Source organism: Cervus elaphus, chromosome 12 (assembly GCF_910594005.1).
Source record: "Cervus elaphus chromosome 12, mCerEla1.1, whole genome shotgun sequence".
Classification (NCBI taxonomy): domain Eukaryota; kingdom Metazoa; phylum Chordata; class Mammalia; order Artiodactyla; family Cervidae; genus Cervus; species Cervus elaphus.
In genome coordinates this window covers 26,148,487-26,166,789 of record NC_057826.1, presented here as the reverse complement: position 1 = coordinate 26,166,789, position 18,303 = coordinate 26,148,487, and the positions used below count along the sequence as shown (strand labels likewise).

At 38.3% G+C, this 18,303-nt stretch overlaps 1 protein-coding gene across 4 annotated transcripts in view; it reads left to right on the top strand.

Annotated features, from left to right (window-relative positions):
• SYNE2 (spectrin repeat containing nuclear envelope protein 2) overlaps nucleotides 1-18,303 on the top strand; it is a 315,690-nt gene that overhangs the window by 114,006 nt on the left and 183,381 nt on the right. For all 4 annotated transcript variants that reach the window (XM_043921131.1, XM_043921132.1, XM_043921130.1 and 1 more), the window contains exons 20-31: nucleotides 401-559; nucleotides 848-1,021; nucleotides 3,951-4,085; nucleotides 5,029-5,187; nucleotides 8,396-8,607; nucleotides 8,783-8,873; nucleotides 9,726-9,844; nucleotides 10,310-10,436; nucleotides 12,608-12,765; nucleotides 13,584-13,731; nucleotides 14,539-15,149; nucleotides 17,613-17,792. In XM_043921131.1, coding sequence (XP_043777066.1) covers nucleotides 401-559; nucleotides 848-1,021; nucleotides 3,951-4,085; nucleotides 5,029-5,187; nucleotides 8,396-8,607; nucleotides 8,783-8,873; nucleotides 9,726-9,844; nucleotides 10,310-10,436; nucleotides 12,608-12,765; nucleotides 13,584-13,731; nucleotides 14,539-15,149; nucleotides 17,613-17,792 — 2,273 coding nt within the window. The remainder of the gene's footprint in view (nucleotides 1-400; nucleotides 560-847; nucleotides 1,022-3,950; nucleotides 4,086-5,028; nucleotides 5,188-8,395; nucleotides 8,608-8,782; nucleotides 8,874-9,725; nucleotides 9,845-10,309; nucleotides 10,437-12,607; nucleotides 12,766-13,583; nucleotides 13,732-14,538; nucleotides 15,150-17,612; nucleotides 17,793-18,303) is intronic.

The window sequence follows — 18,303 nt, the reverse complement described above, 5'->3', positions numbered from 1 at the left end:
GGTACCTTGTAAAAAGCATGGTTCTAAAAAGATGTTTTTCCAACAGCTATTTTCTCCAGTAACATTTATTGAACTCCTTTCTGGCTGATTTGACTTTCACTTTAAGGTTTATTACTACTCTCTCAACTTATTTTCTATCGGCATTGTATTCCTCTAGTCTTTATTTTATCTAAGTGCTTAGTGTTTAATAATAATACATAAAATACTATGTTGCTCAGAATCTGATTGTATTAATATAAATTTCAAAATGAATTTTAAAGATAACCTTTTTAGAATATAAATTTGCCTTATTTTGGATTAACAGTTAATTTTTTATGATTTCCTGGTGAGATTATTGAGGTTAATATTTAACATATAATCAGAATATTTATTGTTATCTCACTCTAATGTGTTTTAATAGCATCTTATTGCCAAAGGCTCTATGTACGAAGAGCTCGTGTCTAGAACTGAAGACACTTTACAAATGGATATACAACAGGTTTCAAGCCAGGAGTCTCTCCAACATGTCCTCACAGCTGGACTTCAGGCAAAGATTCAAGAAGCTAAAGAGAAAGTCCAGGTCTGTCTTTAATATTCCCTATTTACTGAATTTAGTCTTTAAAACCAAGTAGTCAATGGGAGGGCAGGACAGAGAAGGGGATTGCCTTGTCGTTTGAAAAGTTTTTGCAAAATATTAATTTTCCCTTTTATTTTCTTTATAATTTAGAGCATGTTGGAAAATATCAATATAGTAAATAGAATATTCTTATGTCTAGTGGGAAAATATGAGTTGCTACTCAAACTGTTTATTAATTTATGAGTTTTCTAAGAAGTTGGGCCAAGTGTTGATAATTTTTTGTCATTACAGATCAATATGGTAAAATTAGTAACCATGTTGAAGAACTCAACTGATGTTTCCCAAGACCTAGATGTCAGGCTGAAGGTGGAGGAAACAGAGAAGGAACTTGAATCATACATTACAAGGGCTGAGCAGCTACTTGGGCAAAAAGAGAGCCAGAAGGGACTAATTTCAAAATATAAGGTGGGACTGTTTCAACTATCACATGTAGGGCATTTTTCATTACCTCATTTAAAATCAAGATTTTCCATCACTGTAATTATAATAAAATTATCATAACTTTAAAAAAGTCCCAGTTTTATATATTGTTCCCCAGAGACTCTTAAAAATAACATTCAAGTGATTTTTTAAATTCAAATTTTACTGTAGACTCGCTAAATGAATTCAGTGGAATAGTGTAAAAAGCATGGCTGACTCTATGACACTGAGCAAGAATTTGATTTCACTGGCTTTTTTAATCAATAAAATGTACATAATAATTCTAGTCCTCTTCAACTGCCAAATAAATGAAAACAAGGAATGTGAAGAAGCTTTGAGTGGTTAAAATTCCCCAAATGTAAAATAAAATTATTATTAAAATACTTTAATAAAAGTTACTAGGGACATATGCTTATCAGCAGTTAAAGATCCAGTAATACTTTGTATGGAGACAGTTTTTGGTTGACCTCATGGTTTGATAGGCAGCTTAAGATGGTATCAAAATCAAGAGGTAAAAACTACTATGTATAAAATAAATAAGCTCCAAAGATATATGTACCGCATAGAAAATATAGCTGTTATTTTATGATGACTTTAAATGGAGTGTAATACATAAAAATATCAAATCACTCTGTTGTACACTTGAAACTAATGTAATATTGTAAATCAGTTATACTTAAAAAAGAAAGATATGTCCAAGCATATCTAAAGCAGAGACTCACTATTAATTAATACTGGGAGGCACTGAGAGATATGAAATAAAAGTAAAACAAGGTCTCTACCCTTAGACATCGGAGAGGTAGAGAAATATATGTTCCTTCATTCTTCCATTCAACATTTACCAAATTTACTGAACATTTAAAATGGGCTAGGCATTTTGGGAGAGATAAAAAGAAGTAAATCCAAAGCAGAAATAGACTACCAGACATAGAAAGCAAACTTGTGTTTACTATAGGAGATAGCAGGGTGGGGAGATAAATTAGGAGTTTGGGATTAACATATACATACCACTATATATTGGAGAAGGAAACGGCAACCCACTCCAGTATTCTTGCCTGGAGAATCCCATGTAGGGAGGAGCCTGGTAGGCTACAGTCCATGGGGTCGCAAAGAGTCGGACACGACCGAGTGACTTCATTTCACCACTATATATAAAATAGATAATCAGCAAGGTCCTGCTGTATAGCATGGGCAACTCTACTCAATATCTTGTAATAACCTCAATATCTTGTAATAATAGAAAAGAATCTAAAAAATAATATATATATAAAAATAATATATATATATATATAACTGAATCACCTTGCTGTACACTTCAAAGTAACACAGTACTGTAAATTAACTAAATTTCATTTTTTTTAAACAAAGATGAAGTCGATCAATACCCTCTGTGCTTCTGCACCCAGTCTTTTCAGGAAAAGGGACTCCTCCAGCAGCCTCTCTTCATCCTCCTTGTGGCCTCCCCTTCTTGTCTGGATTCAACCCTCTTGGCTTTCTGGACTGTTAGCCATACTGGACCCTAGCACCAGCTATTTCAACTTTGCTTTTCCCACAACCATCTTATACTGTTCGCACCTTTGTCTTCCACCAGCTTTGCCCAGTTCCCACTGTCTTCCCCCCGCCCCCCTGTTTTACTCCTGGAATGCTGAGAGTGCCGAACTGAACTAGAGTCAATGGTTCTTGTAAATAATCACTAGGCTGGATTTCAAGAGGACAGATACAGTCAGAAAGAGGGAAGGGAAAGAAAAAGCAGAGGCCTCAGGCCCCTTCTCTACCAGAAGGAGGAATTATAATGTTAGTTCTCATACCACTTTCCTCTTCCTGCCCATCTTCCTTTTGAAATCTGAAGCCAAGGCCTCCCCCTTTTTGTCTCTGGCATTTAGTGAAATAGTCCCATTTTCACAGCAGAAGCAGAATCTGTGCCTTGCCAGTTAGCTGCCCTGAGACCCCAGGGGCCCCTGGGACACATGAGTGGTAGGACTTCCCTGCCTGCACATGGGCTAGCATGTCTTCCCTTTCCATAAATCTAGCAGACCTCACAGAGGGTTTAGGGGAGGTCCCTGGGGCTCAGACTGTTCTTTTCTGCAGGAGCCCTGTGACAAATATGTAATAAGTAAATGAACAAATCCCCAGCCTGCTTCATTCCTTTCTCCCCCAGAATTAGTTTCATCTTCTTGTCTCATAGATTTTTCTGCCCTTTCATAGACACTAAACTATTTTTTGTTCTGTTGCTTGATGGTTGCCTAAGCTGAGTTTCTGTTCTTACAGAGTATTATTACCAGGCAAGATCCTATAAGAAGAGTAGGTAAGTGTGAGATAAGGAGCAGGCACATTGCAGTCTTTGGGACTGCCATTGTTGTTGGCCTAAACAAGCCTTTGAAGTCCATGATAAGAGGATGTCGCCTCCTTGCAGCATAAAATGATTATGCACAGTATTAAATATTTGCCACATTACCCCTACTATAAACTGTGTCTTATTGCAACACTGATATCTAATACAAGCTGGTATACTCTTTGGACTGTATTACTTATGAAGTATGGTCATCTGCTCAATACTTAACTTTAAAAGATACTTTGCCAGTGGCTCATAATAATAAGCCTTTTAATTGTTTATGAAAGGGACCAAAAACTATTTGGAATATCATAAGGAAGTTTTTGTCTTGGCCTCAAAGGTGTAACTACATTTGAATAATAAATATTTGCAGTTCTTTTCAAAAGAAATCAAGGCATACAAAAGGGAGATCACCCTCAATCTATACCTAAAAGTCTCCCCTAAATCTTCAAGTAGTCTCCATGAAGTCCTTTCCTGGTTCTCTCTATTAAAATTCTCTAAAATTCTACCTGTTAAATTAGCTTTGAGAACATGGCAGTAGAATAAGGCTTTCATGTTCTTGTTTGTGGGTTTTTTTTTTAGGAAGCACTGATCATTTTTAATACTAAAAGTCTGGCCAAGTATTTGAAAGCTGTTGAAGAACTGAAAAATAATGTAACTGATGATGTAAAGCTGTCTTTGGAAGAAAAGAGTAGAGACATCCGTGCCAAGTGGGAGGTAAGAACATGCACGTATGTCTGGGTCTTGTGCCTGGGCCTTATGATCCTGATATTGATCCTGATATTAATAAATACATATGTAGAGTTTCATAGAATATAGGGGTAGGCTATGGTGGCAGACAGATCTGGATCCAACAGCTAATGAATGACCTTGAGCAAGTTGCTTAACTCCTAGGAGTTTCGTTGATGAATTGGGAATAACCTCACCGACTTGGCAGCATTGTTGCAAGGCTTTGTATAAAGCACCTACCACAGAGATTGTTTTTGCTAAATGTTATTGAGTGTTAAATATGTGTGTGAATATATGAAGAGAGAGAGAGAATAAGGTAATATAATTGAATACTGTTAAAGGGCTTCTTAAAACACATTTTAAAATAATCTTTTAATTTTAGAACAATTTTAGATTTACAAAATTATTACAAAGGTCGTAATAACGATACAGAGAATTCCAGTGTACCCATGCCCAGTTTCCCCAGTTATTAATATCTTATATTAATATAATACATTTGTCATAAAGGACTAATAGTACATTATTAATTAAAGTTTATACTTTATTCTTATTTCCACAGATTTCCACCTAATGTCCTTTTTCGTCTGTTATGGAATCCCATTCAGGATATACATTGTAGTTACTTGTATTTCTCCATAGGCTTATTTCTCTATATTTTGTATATATTTTTTCCCATTCTACCTCTTGTCTTTTAATTCTAGCCATGTCTCTCACAGAAACACATTTTTAGTTATTAGAAAGAAAAAAAATATGTTTATGAGTCTGGTATATCTTAAAACATCCTCCCCAAAGATATATGCATGAATCAGAATTACACATAAGTTCATTTCTATCCTTGGTTACCACAAATATTTTTATTTTTTTAATGGAAATCTTCTCAATATATCCTGTTTCCATGGTTAATATGTGTCTTTGATTTTTTTTTCAACAGTCTCTTCATCATGAAATGTCCCTGTATATTCAACAACTAAAAATAGACATTGAAAAAGGAAAACTTAGTGATAGTATTGCAAAACTCGAAAAGCAAATCAATAAAGAAAAGAAGCTAATTCGCAGAGGAAGGACCAAGGGTCTCATCAAAGAACATGAGGTAAAAACCTGTTTCCATTCAAGTTTTGTCATCACTGTGGGATTTATCCTAAATGGTTTAGTAAGTCCTTGGCTAGGATTAAAACGGCTCTGAAAATTACCTCAGCGCTTTTGTCCCCTGGGGATCATCCCTTCTGCAGTTCAAGCTCTATCTAGCTAGAGCCTGCGCGTCTTGTTTTTTAGAAGTGAGAAGAATTTAGCATTGACTTAATTTTTTGTTTTTTTCATATATCTCAGTGCCCCCTGTCCTCAAGACTCTGGTTACAAACATGTCACCCTCTGTTGAAGTTCCCGTAGTTATTTTTGTAAGGACTCGGCATCCTTTGAAGCACAGCTTTTGTGAAAAATAGCAGATCAGGATATAAACCAGCCTGGGCAAATCTTACGGTCTGTTTTTGGTCCTCATCCTATTTGATTGCTTTTGTATATTTGACAGTCCCGGCTCCTCTTTTCATTTAAACTTTCTACTGCTGTGGCTCTCTCAATATCCATCTCTCTTGCATTTTATTATTTTGGGGGAGAGCCTTCTTTTTACGTGTTCTTCACAAATCTTCCTTTTTTCTTCTGATATCCCAATGCTTTTGTTTTGGGGTCTCTGTTTTTGGCTAATCTTAGGCTTGCTCCAGGTGACTGTACGCACTTTGGTGCTTTAACTGCCCTCTCTGCAAGGAAGAGCCCAGATCCTATCTTCAGCTGAGTCCTTTCCCCTGAAGTCCATATTGCATCTCTGAGTAGTAGATACCACCAGTGCTCTTCGGAGACCTCCACTTCAGCATGTCCCAAGCCAGCCAGTCTTATCTCCTCTCAAACTTTTCTTCCTCTAACACATCTGGTTATGAAAGACGTCACTGTCTCAGAACTTGGAGTCAGCTGCCCTGTCCCATCTGTTAATCTTCAGAAGAGTTGCTTCTTCTCCTTCCTTTCCATCAGTGTTGCTACTTCCCTTAACCTGGGTTATTTTTTCAGTGAGATGGCAGTGGCATCATTTTCTGGTTCCGTCACAAGAGTGATCCCGTTGAACCCCACTTACTCTGAGGACATCTCCGAACTCCTCAGAAGGCCACACAGGCCCTTCACCATGTGGCCCCAGGACATGCCCCTCCTGCCACATTAGACTCCATGTCCTTTCAGAACATCTGGAGCTTTTCCTGTCTTGGCTGCTCCTTCTGTTAGGCATGACCTCCCTCTCCTTTTACTTGGAGGACTCCATGCATGTTCTTTCAGCCTCTAGCCCAGATGGTTCCCTCATGTGAAGGGGGTTTTCTCAACTGCTTAAGGCCGGTGATGTCCCTTGTCATGCTGTATGCTCATTATTTGTGTGGTTACTGTGGGCAAGGAACAAGCTTTCCTCGACGCTTTAAGATCCTTGGTTGGATCTGGAAATTGAACTGACAGATTAATGGGAGAAAAGCATACATATTTCCTTGAATTTTTTAAATGTGCTTTGGAGACTTCATAAGGGCATAATGACCCAAAGAAGTGACCTGAGCAGGAATCTTGTGTACCTTTCAGACAAAGAAACAATACATTTGTGAAGAATTGACAAGACAGAGAAGTTTGGGCTAGGGGTAGTGAAATGGTGAAGAAATAACTAGGAAGAGAAGCGTTAGGGTACAAGGTTTGTTGCAGATTCCTTTGGTCCCATCTCTGGGCTGATAAAACTCTTGTCTCCAGTAAAAGGAGCTTTATTTCTTGCCTTGAGGCAGAAAAGGAGAAGCCTTTTTCTGTTTTATTTTTTGACCACACTGTGCAGCTGGCCGGATCTTAGTTCTCGATCCAGGGATTGAACCCTGGGCCCCAGTAGTGAAAGCTCTGAGTCCTAGCCACTGGACCGCCGGGGAATTCCCTCTGCATTTATTGCTGCTGCTGCTTTTTTTTTTTTTTTCTGCTGCTGCTTTTAAAAAAAATATTTATTTATTTGTTTGGCTACATCAGGTCTTGGAGCATGAGGGATCTCTGTTGTGTATCTAGGATCCTTGCGGCTAATGGACTATAGTTGTGTCTCATGGGCTCCAGAACTCTAGGGAGTCATAATGAAGAATAATATAGAAATATTGTTGGCAGTTGGCCGTAAAGGGATTCACCACAGCCTAATGATGGAATGAAGGAAACCAGAACACGTCACCCCAACATATGCCTCTTTGACACAAAAGGAATTTTTTTAATTGAAGCATGGTTAATTTACAATGTTGTGTTAGTTTCTGCTATATAGACAAGTGATTCAGTCATATATATATGCATTTACTGCATTTACTGCTTCTTTTTAAAAAATTAATTTGCATGTTGTATATATTGTTCTTCATTATGATTTATTACATGAAAATTATTTTGAGCTGAAGGCAAATAAGAAGCGGAAAAGGGACTTCCCTGGTGGTTTAGTGGTTAAGAATCCACCTTCCAATGCAGGGGAAATGGGTTCAATCCATGGCCGGGGAACTGAGATCCCACGTGAAGTAAAGTAACCAAGTCTGCTCACCCCCACTACTGAAGCCCTAGAGTTCCAGAGCCCATGAGACACAGCTAGAGTCCATTCGCCTCAAGGATCCTGGATACACAATGGAGATCCCTCATGTTGCAACTAAGACCTGACATAGCCAAATAAATAAATAAATACTTTTAAAAGAAGAAGAAGAAGTAAATGCAGAGGGAATTTTATATATGACTCAATAACTTGCCTGTATAGCAGAAACTAACTCAACATTGCAAATTAGAAAGTGAAGTCGCTCAGTTGTGTCCGACTCTTTGCAACCCCATGGACTATAGCCTACCAGGTTCCTCCATCCATGGGATTTTCCAGGCAAGAATACAGGAGTGGGTTGCCATTTCCTTCTCCAGGAGATCTTCCCGACCCAGGGATTGAACCCAGGTCTCCTGCATTGTAGGCACACGTTTTACCGTCTGAGGCACCAGGGAAGCTCTATTGTAAATTAACCATGCTTCAATTAAAAAAAATTTCCTTTTGTGTCTGAGAGGCATATATTGGGGTGACGTGCTCTGGTTTCCTTCATTCCATCATTAGGCTGTGGCGAATCCCTCAGGGCCAACTGCCTCGTTTTTGTTTCCAGTGTCCACTCCCCCACCAGGCACACTGGAGGGGCTTATAAAAGAATGTGTTGTTAAAGCCACACACATCTGTTCATTTCTAATCCTCATGGACTAATCACGTAAACTCATTGGAAACACATTTCCCACTTTATTTCCTCAATCAGGCCTGCTTTTCTGAGGAAGGCAGCCTGTACCAGCTTGATCGTCACATGGATGTCCTGCGGGAGCTGTGTGAGGAGCTGACTTCTCAGAAGAGTCAACAAGAAGTGAGGAGAGGGCTCAAAGACTACGAGCAGAAGATAGAGAGGCTTCGGAAATGTGCTTCCGAGATCCATGCGACACTGCAGCCCACCTTGGGAGGCACATCGAGAAACAAGTCAGTGCCTCATGAGAATAGCTACATGTCAGGGAGAAATAAGATAAAGCCTTTCTTTATCTTATCTTTATCATGTACCTTTCTGAAGGCACATGACACTGAATGTTGTTTATTCTCTCTTAGGCTTCATTTTTTTCTCCCGATATTTTAATATGCAATTTTGCTTCCTTCCTAGGGGAACCACGGATGCATCTGAGAATGGAGGAGGGAATACCCTCAGCGAGGTGCCATCTGCAAAATCAGACAGTCAGCCATCAGCTGAAAAGGTGTTAAATCTGGATAATGTGTTTTAGAAGTAAATTCAATAAGGAAAAATACCAAGAGTACAATAATCCACTTCTCATTGAGTATTGGTTTTAATTATCTGATTGTTTCTATCAGCTGAGAATTCTCACTTAAATAATGTAAGGATGACTGCTTTTCAAAGAATTAGAATACAACAAACCAAAGTCGTGGCAGTCGTAACTTGATCTTCCCCTGTGGACACAGTCTTCCCCTGAGGACACAAGCAGTTCTTTCCAAAAGTGACCATTTTGAACCATTATGAATACATGCTGCCTACGTGCGTTACTTTCAAGAACACAAGAAAGTTGAGCCTAATCGGCACAGATGCTTCAGCATCAGAGATGAACTAGTTCATTTGTCATGTGTTTTGTTTTTTTTTTTTGTCATTTGTCTTTTTATCATTATAATGGCTTTTACTTCCTTTGGGAATTGGATTTTCCAAATTCTTGAGTTCTAGCTTAGTGGGGATTTGCTGTGAGTCCAGGCTGCCAGTCAGAAGGTGTGGGGCAGGAATGAGGTATACTTGTTTCAGAGGTCTGCTCCTGCGTGCTATGCTGTGCTTCTGTCTGACCTTGACCATGGATGGCTATGTGGTCACAAGCAGAGACAGTGCTTAGTGGTTGGGAGAATGCCTCTGCCCTGCTGGCATACCAATTAGAAGGTGAGAATCAGCCTGATAAATCTCCTATGTCCTACAGGAAGACCTGTCTCTGAGCTGAGGTTTGGGGTATAAAGAATCAATGATATCCATTTGTATCACAAAACTGTTTATCTTTTCCAGGTAATTAAGTATATTGAAGATAGTATGTTTACTCTTTTGTGTGTTTGCTTAGGCAATGGAATTGGTTCAGAATTTTAACCTGGAGTCCAAGTTAAAGCCTCAACAGGAGGAAAGCATCATGGAGAAATATGAAAAGGGTCACAGTACCTCTATTGACAGTTTACTAGAGAGGTAAACTGCTTTTTAAAAAAAGATTTTTATTTAAAGTATAGCTGATTTACAATATTGTGTTAGTTTCAGGGATATGAAAAATGATTCAGATATACATACATACATATATATGTATATATTCTTTTTCAGATTCTTTTCCCTTATAGGTTATTAAAAATATTGGTATAGTTCTCTGTGCCATACAGTAAATCCTTGCTGGTGATCTATTTTATGTGTAGTATTGTGTGTATGTTAAGGAGAGGTAAACTCTTTTAAACAACTAGAAAATCCAGCAAAAATCTTTTATCAGTGCAGATACGGTATACTTTAATAAGTTTTTAGTTTCCTTTGGTCATAATTTTTGCCTGTAGTCCAATATCTTAAGCAGAATTCCCTGGGCTTTCCTATGGACAGTTGACAGTAACTTAAAAAATTTGGGGATCTTATTTTAAAAATCAAATAACTTTGCATTTAAATTTTTTCCAGGTATGATACACACCAAGACACCCTTGAACTTCACCTGCAAAACAGCATTGCCAGAATTACTTCTGATTTCTCTAGTGACAAGGAAAGGAGTAGTGTTTGTCTACAGGACAAACTGACAGATCTACAGGTAAATACTGAAAATATTACTAGAGGAGTTTTATCTTTTATTAGAAAATAATACCACCATAGGGTTTCCGTGGTGGTCCAGTGGTTAGGAATCTGCATGCCAGTGCAGGGGACATGGGTTCAGTCCCTGGTCTGGGAAGATCCTACATGCTATGGGGCAGCTAAGCCTGTGTGCCTAGAATCTGCGCTCCACAGCGAGAGAAACCACCACAACTAGAAAGTAGCCTTGGTGCCCACTCCTAGAGGAAGCCCACAGGCAGCAATGAAAACCCAGGGCAGCCAAAAATAAATAATACATAAAAATAAATAAATCTTTAAAAAATCATAAAAAAATGTTTATTACAAAAGAAAATAATAGCACCCTAAATATAGAAAATAAAGACACCCTAAGTATTACACCACTGTTTTTGTTGAGGTCCCAGATGCTAGATATTTCTGAAGAATGTTCTGTCACCCATTTTCAGAAAGACACCCAAACCCAGTAAAGAGTTTGGTTCCAGGTCCTAATTTATTGCTCATGCTCTTGTTTGATATTTTATCAAATTAGAAGTTTGGATTGTGTTTGGGATGGAGATGAAGGCTTCAGATGAATTGGTTGAAACAGTATGTTTGAAGGTTGTTTCAACCAATACACCTTCTGGTTTGCTCTAAAATTAAGGATATGTGAAAAATCAGCCACTCTGAATTTCTGTTTCAGCCAGCTATCATCTTAACTAATTGTCACATTATCTGTTTGATGTTGGTCAGTAAGGAAGGGGTAGGTAGTGGAGGCAGTGTTCACAGTAGGTGATGGGTGATCTTATGGAGAGCCTTCAGAGGAAGTATTGCGTCTGACTCAGGAGCTGCAGAAAAAACAATCTAGTGGTGGGCATACCAATTGTAAGTTCTACAAATAAGTCCACCTTGGACTTCCCTGGTGGTCCGCTGATGGAGAATTCGCCTGCCAATGCAGAGAGCGTGGGTTCTGATCCTTGGTCTGGGAGGATTCCACACACCACGGGGCAAATAAGCCCAAGCGCTGCAACTCTTGAGCCCGTGTGCTGCAAATACTGAGCCCTACTTGCCCTAGAGCCCACGCTCTGCAACAAGAGAAGCCACTGCAGAGAGAAACCCCTGCAGTGCAACTAGAGAATAACCCCACACTTGCTGCAACTAGAGAAAGCCTATGCACAGCAATGAGGACCTAGTACAACCAAAAATTAATTAATCAATTTTTTAAAGTATGTTTCTTATTTAGACGATAATCGGCATTCCTATGCAGCACCCTTGTATGTTTGGAGGTACGTTAGCGTGAACCCTTAGAGAAGGCATATCCAGTGGAGAAAAGGCCATGGGTTCTTCCTTCAATGCCTCTGATATTTTCTAGTTCTCTTCCTTCGAAGATGCCAGTTCCTGACTCACATTCTACCAAATGGCTCCTTTCTATTGTCCATCTGAACAAGCAAAATTCACGTGTGAAAATCTCTGTTGTTCAAGTGATGAATTTAGCAGGTTTTCATCACAATCAAGAAATCGCCTTGAGACCTTACTCCTGTGACTGAATAATAAGTTGATTAGAAAAACTACTAATCCTTGGGGAAAATGAAGGACAAATGATGCTGATGAACACTCAGATTTTATAGTAGTGCCTTCTTTTTAAAAAATAGAACCAAGATAAAGGTTTGGAATGGTATAGAATTTTAGATGTTTGATAATAAATCATAAATTAATTTTATTCACTTCTCATTTGACAGAAATTATTCTGTTTTGCTGCAGTTTTAGTTTAAGGAGAAAAATGATCATCTAGAGAAAACTAGAATATCTAATAGAATATCTGTCCTTCCTTGTCTGTGTGTCTTTCTGAGTTGTATTCTGAGTATCTCACTTCAGGAAGGGGGGTTGGATTCTTTGAAAGTTATGTTGCAGGTAAAGTAATTAGCCTCCAACTAATAAAAATGGAAAAAAAAAAAAGTCATGTTGCTGATTCCCTTGACTTCTTTCAGTGGATCCTCTGAGAGCACAGTTAATGTAATTGTTCTCTGAAATCCAGTTTACTTACAGATTGTTGGAAGATATCTTTTCAAATGTATCTTCATGTGAAACTGTGCCCATAGTTGTGAATGTTTCATTTTGTAAGAATAGAATAATTGTGCCTATTAACCCATTCATTAATAAATTATATATTCCACGCAGGTCTTAAAAAATGAAACTGATGCTTGCTGGAAAGAGTTTGAAATCACTTCATTGAAGTTAGAAGAGCTTGAGAGTGACATTAAGAAGCCTTTTATAGTTAAGGCAAGAGGCAAATTAAAGGAGAAAGAAAGAGAGCTTCAGATGACTCTTAAGTCCAGGTATCATTCTGGGATCTATTAACCATGCATTTACTAAATTTGCTGAATTTGTTAATGCTGTTTTAAGCAAGGTTAGTATTATATTTACTAAATGTGTTATTTTATTTAATTGTCACAGCAGCCATAAGAGAAGCTGATGAGGAAACTGCTACTGAAGGAGGTTAAATCATAAAACCAAGCCACACTAGCCAGAAACTTAAGTGGAACTTAAAGTCTATTGAGTTCCAAAGGCTGTGCTTCCCACTGTCTCTCCTTGAGCCTGAATTTGGGCACGTCACGTGACTTCTGGGCCTTGATTTCCTCATTTCTAGAATGAGAGTGCTATTGTTTTTTCTTTACATATTCCAGCACATCTACCCATTTGACATCAGATGAAACTGAGGCTCGGAGTCTACATTCTACTTATCCAGATTCACACATTTCAAGTTATTAATTAGCTTAGTTTTTGAAGGCTATTATATTCCCACTAATCGAATAGTTAGTATTTATATGAGTTTCTTTGTCACCAAGGCAAGGTTCAGTTACATCCAAGTATCTGATGTCAAAAGGGAGGGAAAAGCTTAGTATGTTTTACACAGGTTTTCCGTTTAGTGCAGTATCAGTTAAATTATAAAAAATACTTGGATATAGCAAATAGCTCATTCTTTGCCATTGTGGATCACTGGGTGTGACTTTTTAATGTGATGATCTATGCATATTATTGTATGTATTTTCATCGAATAATTGTTTTCTGTTCTTGGTTAATAATGGCAGTGATATGTTTTATAGGATAACTTTCTGCTGTGTTTCCCCCAATGTCTGGCTTGTTTTTCACCCAGAATGGAGTCTTTAGAGACTGTACTGCAGATGGTGTTACCCGTGGAGAGGGAGGCGCTGATTCTCTGCAACACAGACCTGCTGCTCTGTGAAATGGCCATTCAGGAATTTCATCTCACTGATGCTGATGACATTTATCAAAACCTGAGGGTAAGTGTAAATTCTCACAGTATATTTATGGAATTATCAGTTCTTCAGAGATTTATATATGTTTATGGATTTTTTATTAAACATCAATAGTATTTCTTTAGAATATAAACCATGACAGAAAAACCTTCAATAATATAGACTTGTTATTTATTTCTCTCCTCTTTAATTTCTTGCCAGTTCAGAAGTAGTTACCTTGGAGTAAATAATAATGTATTTTCTTTGAATTAAAAGTGAAGGTTTGCTGAGAGTTTGGGGGAGAATGGATACAGCTATGTGTATGGCTGAGTCCCTTCACGGTTCACCTAAAACCATCACAGCATTATTAATCGGCTGTATCACAATACAAAATAAAAAGCTTTTAAATAAATGAAGGCTTGGTAATGAATGCCAACTCCAGTGACTGAAATCCTAAATATTTGTATAGACTCATATGCTTAAATTGTCATATTCTGTAGTTTATTTATTCCAAATCTCATCTTAAATTGAAAATATTTGTTTTATTTTTCAAATTATAAACAGATGTCTCAGCAGATCAATCTGTAATTATTTTCATTGCATCAGTAATTTGATATACCTCTTTTCTTTTGGAGACCAAAACATCAGGAAGGCCATCAGAGAAGAAAACAACTGGGTCATTGGATCATTTGTAATTAAAATGTTCCTTCTGTCAAAACTGTCAACCTTGGTTAAATTGAGAAGCAATTTTCTAGATCAAATCTAGTGATGTAATTCTGGGTTAGTTTCTGTTATACAGTCTTTCTTTTTTCTATCTCAGTCTTTCAGCTTTTCTTATTACCTTTATTTTAGAGTATCCAAGATTCCATAGTAAAACAGATTGAAACATGTAAGAATTTGGGACAGTCAGGCAACTTTGCATTAAAGGAATTACACCCCCTTGACCTGCATGCAGCACAGAATATTATCCTGAAACACAGAACACAACTGGAAGAAATGAACCACAGAGTACAGAAGAGTAAAGATGCTCTCAAAGCTCTGGAAGACTTTTTGGCTTCTCTGAGAGCAACTGAACTCTCTGGTGAGCTTCTTACAGACCATTCAGCCTCAGATTCACAGGTGGTACCAGCAAATACTTTGACGGTGGAAAATAAAGAGAGGGAAATTCATCAGATGAGAGACAAGGCCAGACATTTGGATGAGAGTTTGAAGATGCTTGGTATAAGCATTAAAGACTCTGAACAGGGTGAAAACACCTCCTGTGAAAAACTTCTGGATGCTTTGTCCAAAAACTTATCTGAGACACATTGTTCTGGTGGTCAGGAGGAAGTCACTGAAGAAGACAAATTACTAGGGGCTTGTATTTTAAAGAATGATGAACTCCTGAAAAATATTCAAGATGTGCACAATCAAATCAGTAAAATTGGCCTGAAGGATCCGACTGTTCCAGCAATAAAGCAAAGGTAGGTATTTTTATCCATCTCCATGCAAGATGACATTCTTCTGTTTTTTTTTTTTTTTCTTCCAAGTATCCATTAGGTGAAATAAATGCTTCCTATATCTTTCAACTTCTGTTCCATCCTCCTCTATTCAGGGTTCAGCATTCTTTTTTGTAGACTTTTCAGACAAACTTCCTTTTTGTTGATATTATGCCTTTACAAAGTGTTATGTAATTTTTTTTCTTTTTTTTCAGTTTGATAGGGAAATAATTTTTTTCTTTAAAGTTTTCATTCTTCTGGACGAAGGAAGAGTGATAAAAGACATGTATAAGATCCATGAGTTTCTGAAAAGTCTCTTGACTGCTGTGTATTTATTATGGAGTTCTCTTGATGGGGGAAGTCTTGGGAAACTACACACATTTGGTGATAAACAAGTGGAAGATGCACATGCCACCTTGTCCTTACTTCTTCCTTCAGTATTTGGGTCCCTTCCCCTCTTCCCAGCAGGATTAGGTGGGGGACTGAGTGGGAATGCAGGGGACTGAGCTTAATAGGTAAACTAAAGTTAGTGTTGACTTTGGAGAGTCTCCAAAGTTGGCAGCCTTCTATGTGAGTGCTGCTGCTCTAATTCTGGCATTCAGAGCCTGAAAATGAAAATGTTAGCAAAAGCTCGCAAAGAGTTACTTTTGTGGAGCACCCCTCCCCCTTCTAAACCTCTCCCTTTTTCTGGCTCTTCTTCTGTCCACCTCTAATCCCTCAGGCTCAGTGCTCTCCCAGGCTCTTTAGCTGATTAAGCTCTTCCCTCTGAAATCTCCCTGAGCTCTCCATGTCAATGAGACGTCTGTTTCTGCAGTGCTCCAGTTCTTAATGAGGCATGGAACTGATTTAGTTATTGATTGTTAATGCATTTATTATAGATTTATACATAAATTAGTAATAAATATTAATTTGTAAGTGAAAACTACACGTTGATAGATGGTAAGTTGCTTTAATTTTTAATTGAGTTATCAATAGAACAAGCCAGGCACTGTTTTAGGTCCTGGGGATATAGCAGTTAACAAAACAGACACAAATTCTGGCCCTTTGTAGAGCTTATTATCTAGTGGAAAGAAGAAGATATGCAGTATGTGCACTGGTGATAAAGGCTCTGGGGAAAACTTAAGCAGAGAAGGAGGAGGTGGTTACAATTCAAAAGTGGTCATTAGGCACACTTTTACAGGGAAGGCTTTCACCATCTCTCGGAGCTTGCTCAAATTCATGTCCATCGAGTCGGTGATGCCATCCAACCATCTCATCCTCTGTTGCCCCCTTCTCCTCCTACCTTCCATCTTTCCCAGCATCAGTCAGTTTTTCGCATCAGGTGGCCAAAGTATTGGAGCTTCAACTTCAGCATCAGTCCTTCCAGTGTATATTCAAGATTGATCTCCTTTAGGATTGATGGTTTGACCTCCTTGCAATTCAAGGGACTCTCAAGAGTCTTCTCCAACACCATAGTTCAAAAGCATCAATTCTTTGGTTCTCAACTTTCTTTATGTCCAACTCTCACATCCATATGTGACTACTGGGAAAACCATAGCTTTGACTATATGGACCTTTGTCAGCAAAGTAATGTCTCTAGGTTTGCATATGCATGTTACAAAGTAATCCTGTCTATATTTGTCATAGCTTTTCTTCCAAGGAGCAAGTGTCTTTTAATTTCATGGCTGCAGTCACTGTCTGCAATGATTTTGAAGGGAAGTCAAGAGAATCCTGGAGGTCAAGTGAAAAGGCCTTTCAATGAGGAGAAGCTATTAGCTGTGTCATATGCTGCCTATTGTTGAAGGAAGGAGATGATGGAGATTGGGCCATGGGATTAGCAATGTGAACGTTAACTAGGTAGCTTGACAAGCAGTCTTGGAGGAGTGAGCGCCTTATTGGAGTGGATTCAGTAGAGAATTGGAAGAGAGGAAGTAGAGACAGAGAGAGTATCTGATAAAAGCAATTTAGACCTAAGCAAATGGAGTTAGCCCTGCCAGGGTTAATTTGTACGTTAAAACCCTTAGTTCAAATGACTCTTCTTTGTTTTGGGGGGCTTTTTGTACACATTTGCAGTCCCCTTTCTTTTTACCCCCTTGTGCCCTGCCTGAGGGGTTTGCAGTGTTCTGCCATCTGTCTCTCTTCTTCTCTCCATATCATCCTTTCTATCCCACCCATGCACACATATTCTCTTTATTTTTTCTCATATGCATATACACACCCTTTATAAGTGTATTCATCACTGAGAAATGTTACTGCTTATGGTTTTGTATGTCTGTTCTATTTAAAACACAAACTAATTCTGGAAATGCAGATCCTCCTGAACTCTGTCATAGGAATGTGTGATCTTGGCATAAATCTCATGAGGGCAACTTAAAGTTAGTGTGCTCCACGAATTACCCGTATTTGTATTGAATCAAAATTGGCCAGTATTGATACTTGGCAGTTAAACTTTTCTCTCTCATGTTCAAGGAGAAAATCGTTAATCAGACTGGATAAGGACCTAGATGAATATGAAGAAGAGAAGAAACACTTGCAAGAAATGGTGAATTCTCTTCCGCAATTCAAAGATGGCAGAGACAAAGCCCTGAGTCAAAGGTGCCAGGACACAGCAGTCTTGTGGGAGAATGCAAAAACCTTGGTCACAGAATGGTAAGGAAAAAAAATTCCTCCACCTGCTAAAATTTTAAAATAGAGAATTAAAAGAAAAACTCTCCCAAATCTGAAAAATTGTCTGTGGCACAGTTAACTTTTTGGAATTTGTATGTTGATAACACAGCCCTTCGGCCTCCAGGAGAGGCCAACTTAAGAGTTTCACACTAAGCTCACTAGGCCAATGTCTGGGGCAAGACCTGGAATCCTAGGTTATGGGCAAATGAATTTAAGAGGTTAGAGGACAAATATACATAGTGTATTTATAATTACTATTGCCCCACTTGTATTAGTTTTCTGTTGCTTCTGTAATAACTGACCACAAATGTAGTGGCTTAAAGGCAACATAAAATGACCACAAATGTAGTGGCTTAAAGGCAACATAAACTTATCATACAGTCAGGAGGTTGGAAGACCTAAAATCAAGCTGGGTTCCTTTCTGGAATCCCTAGGAGAGAATCTACTTCCTTGCCTTTTCCCTTTTCTGGAGTCCGCCTGTTATATTCCTTGG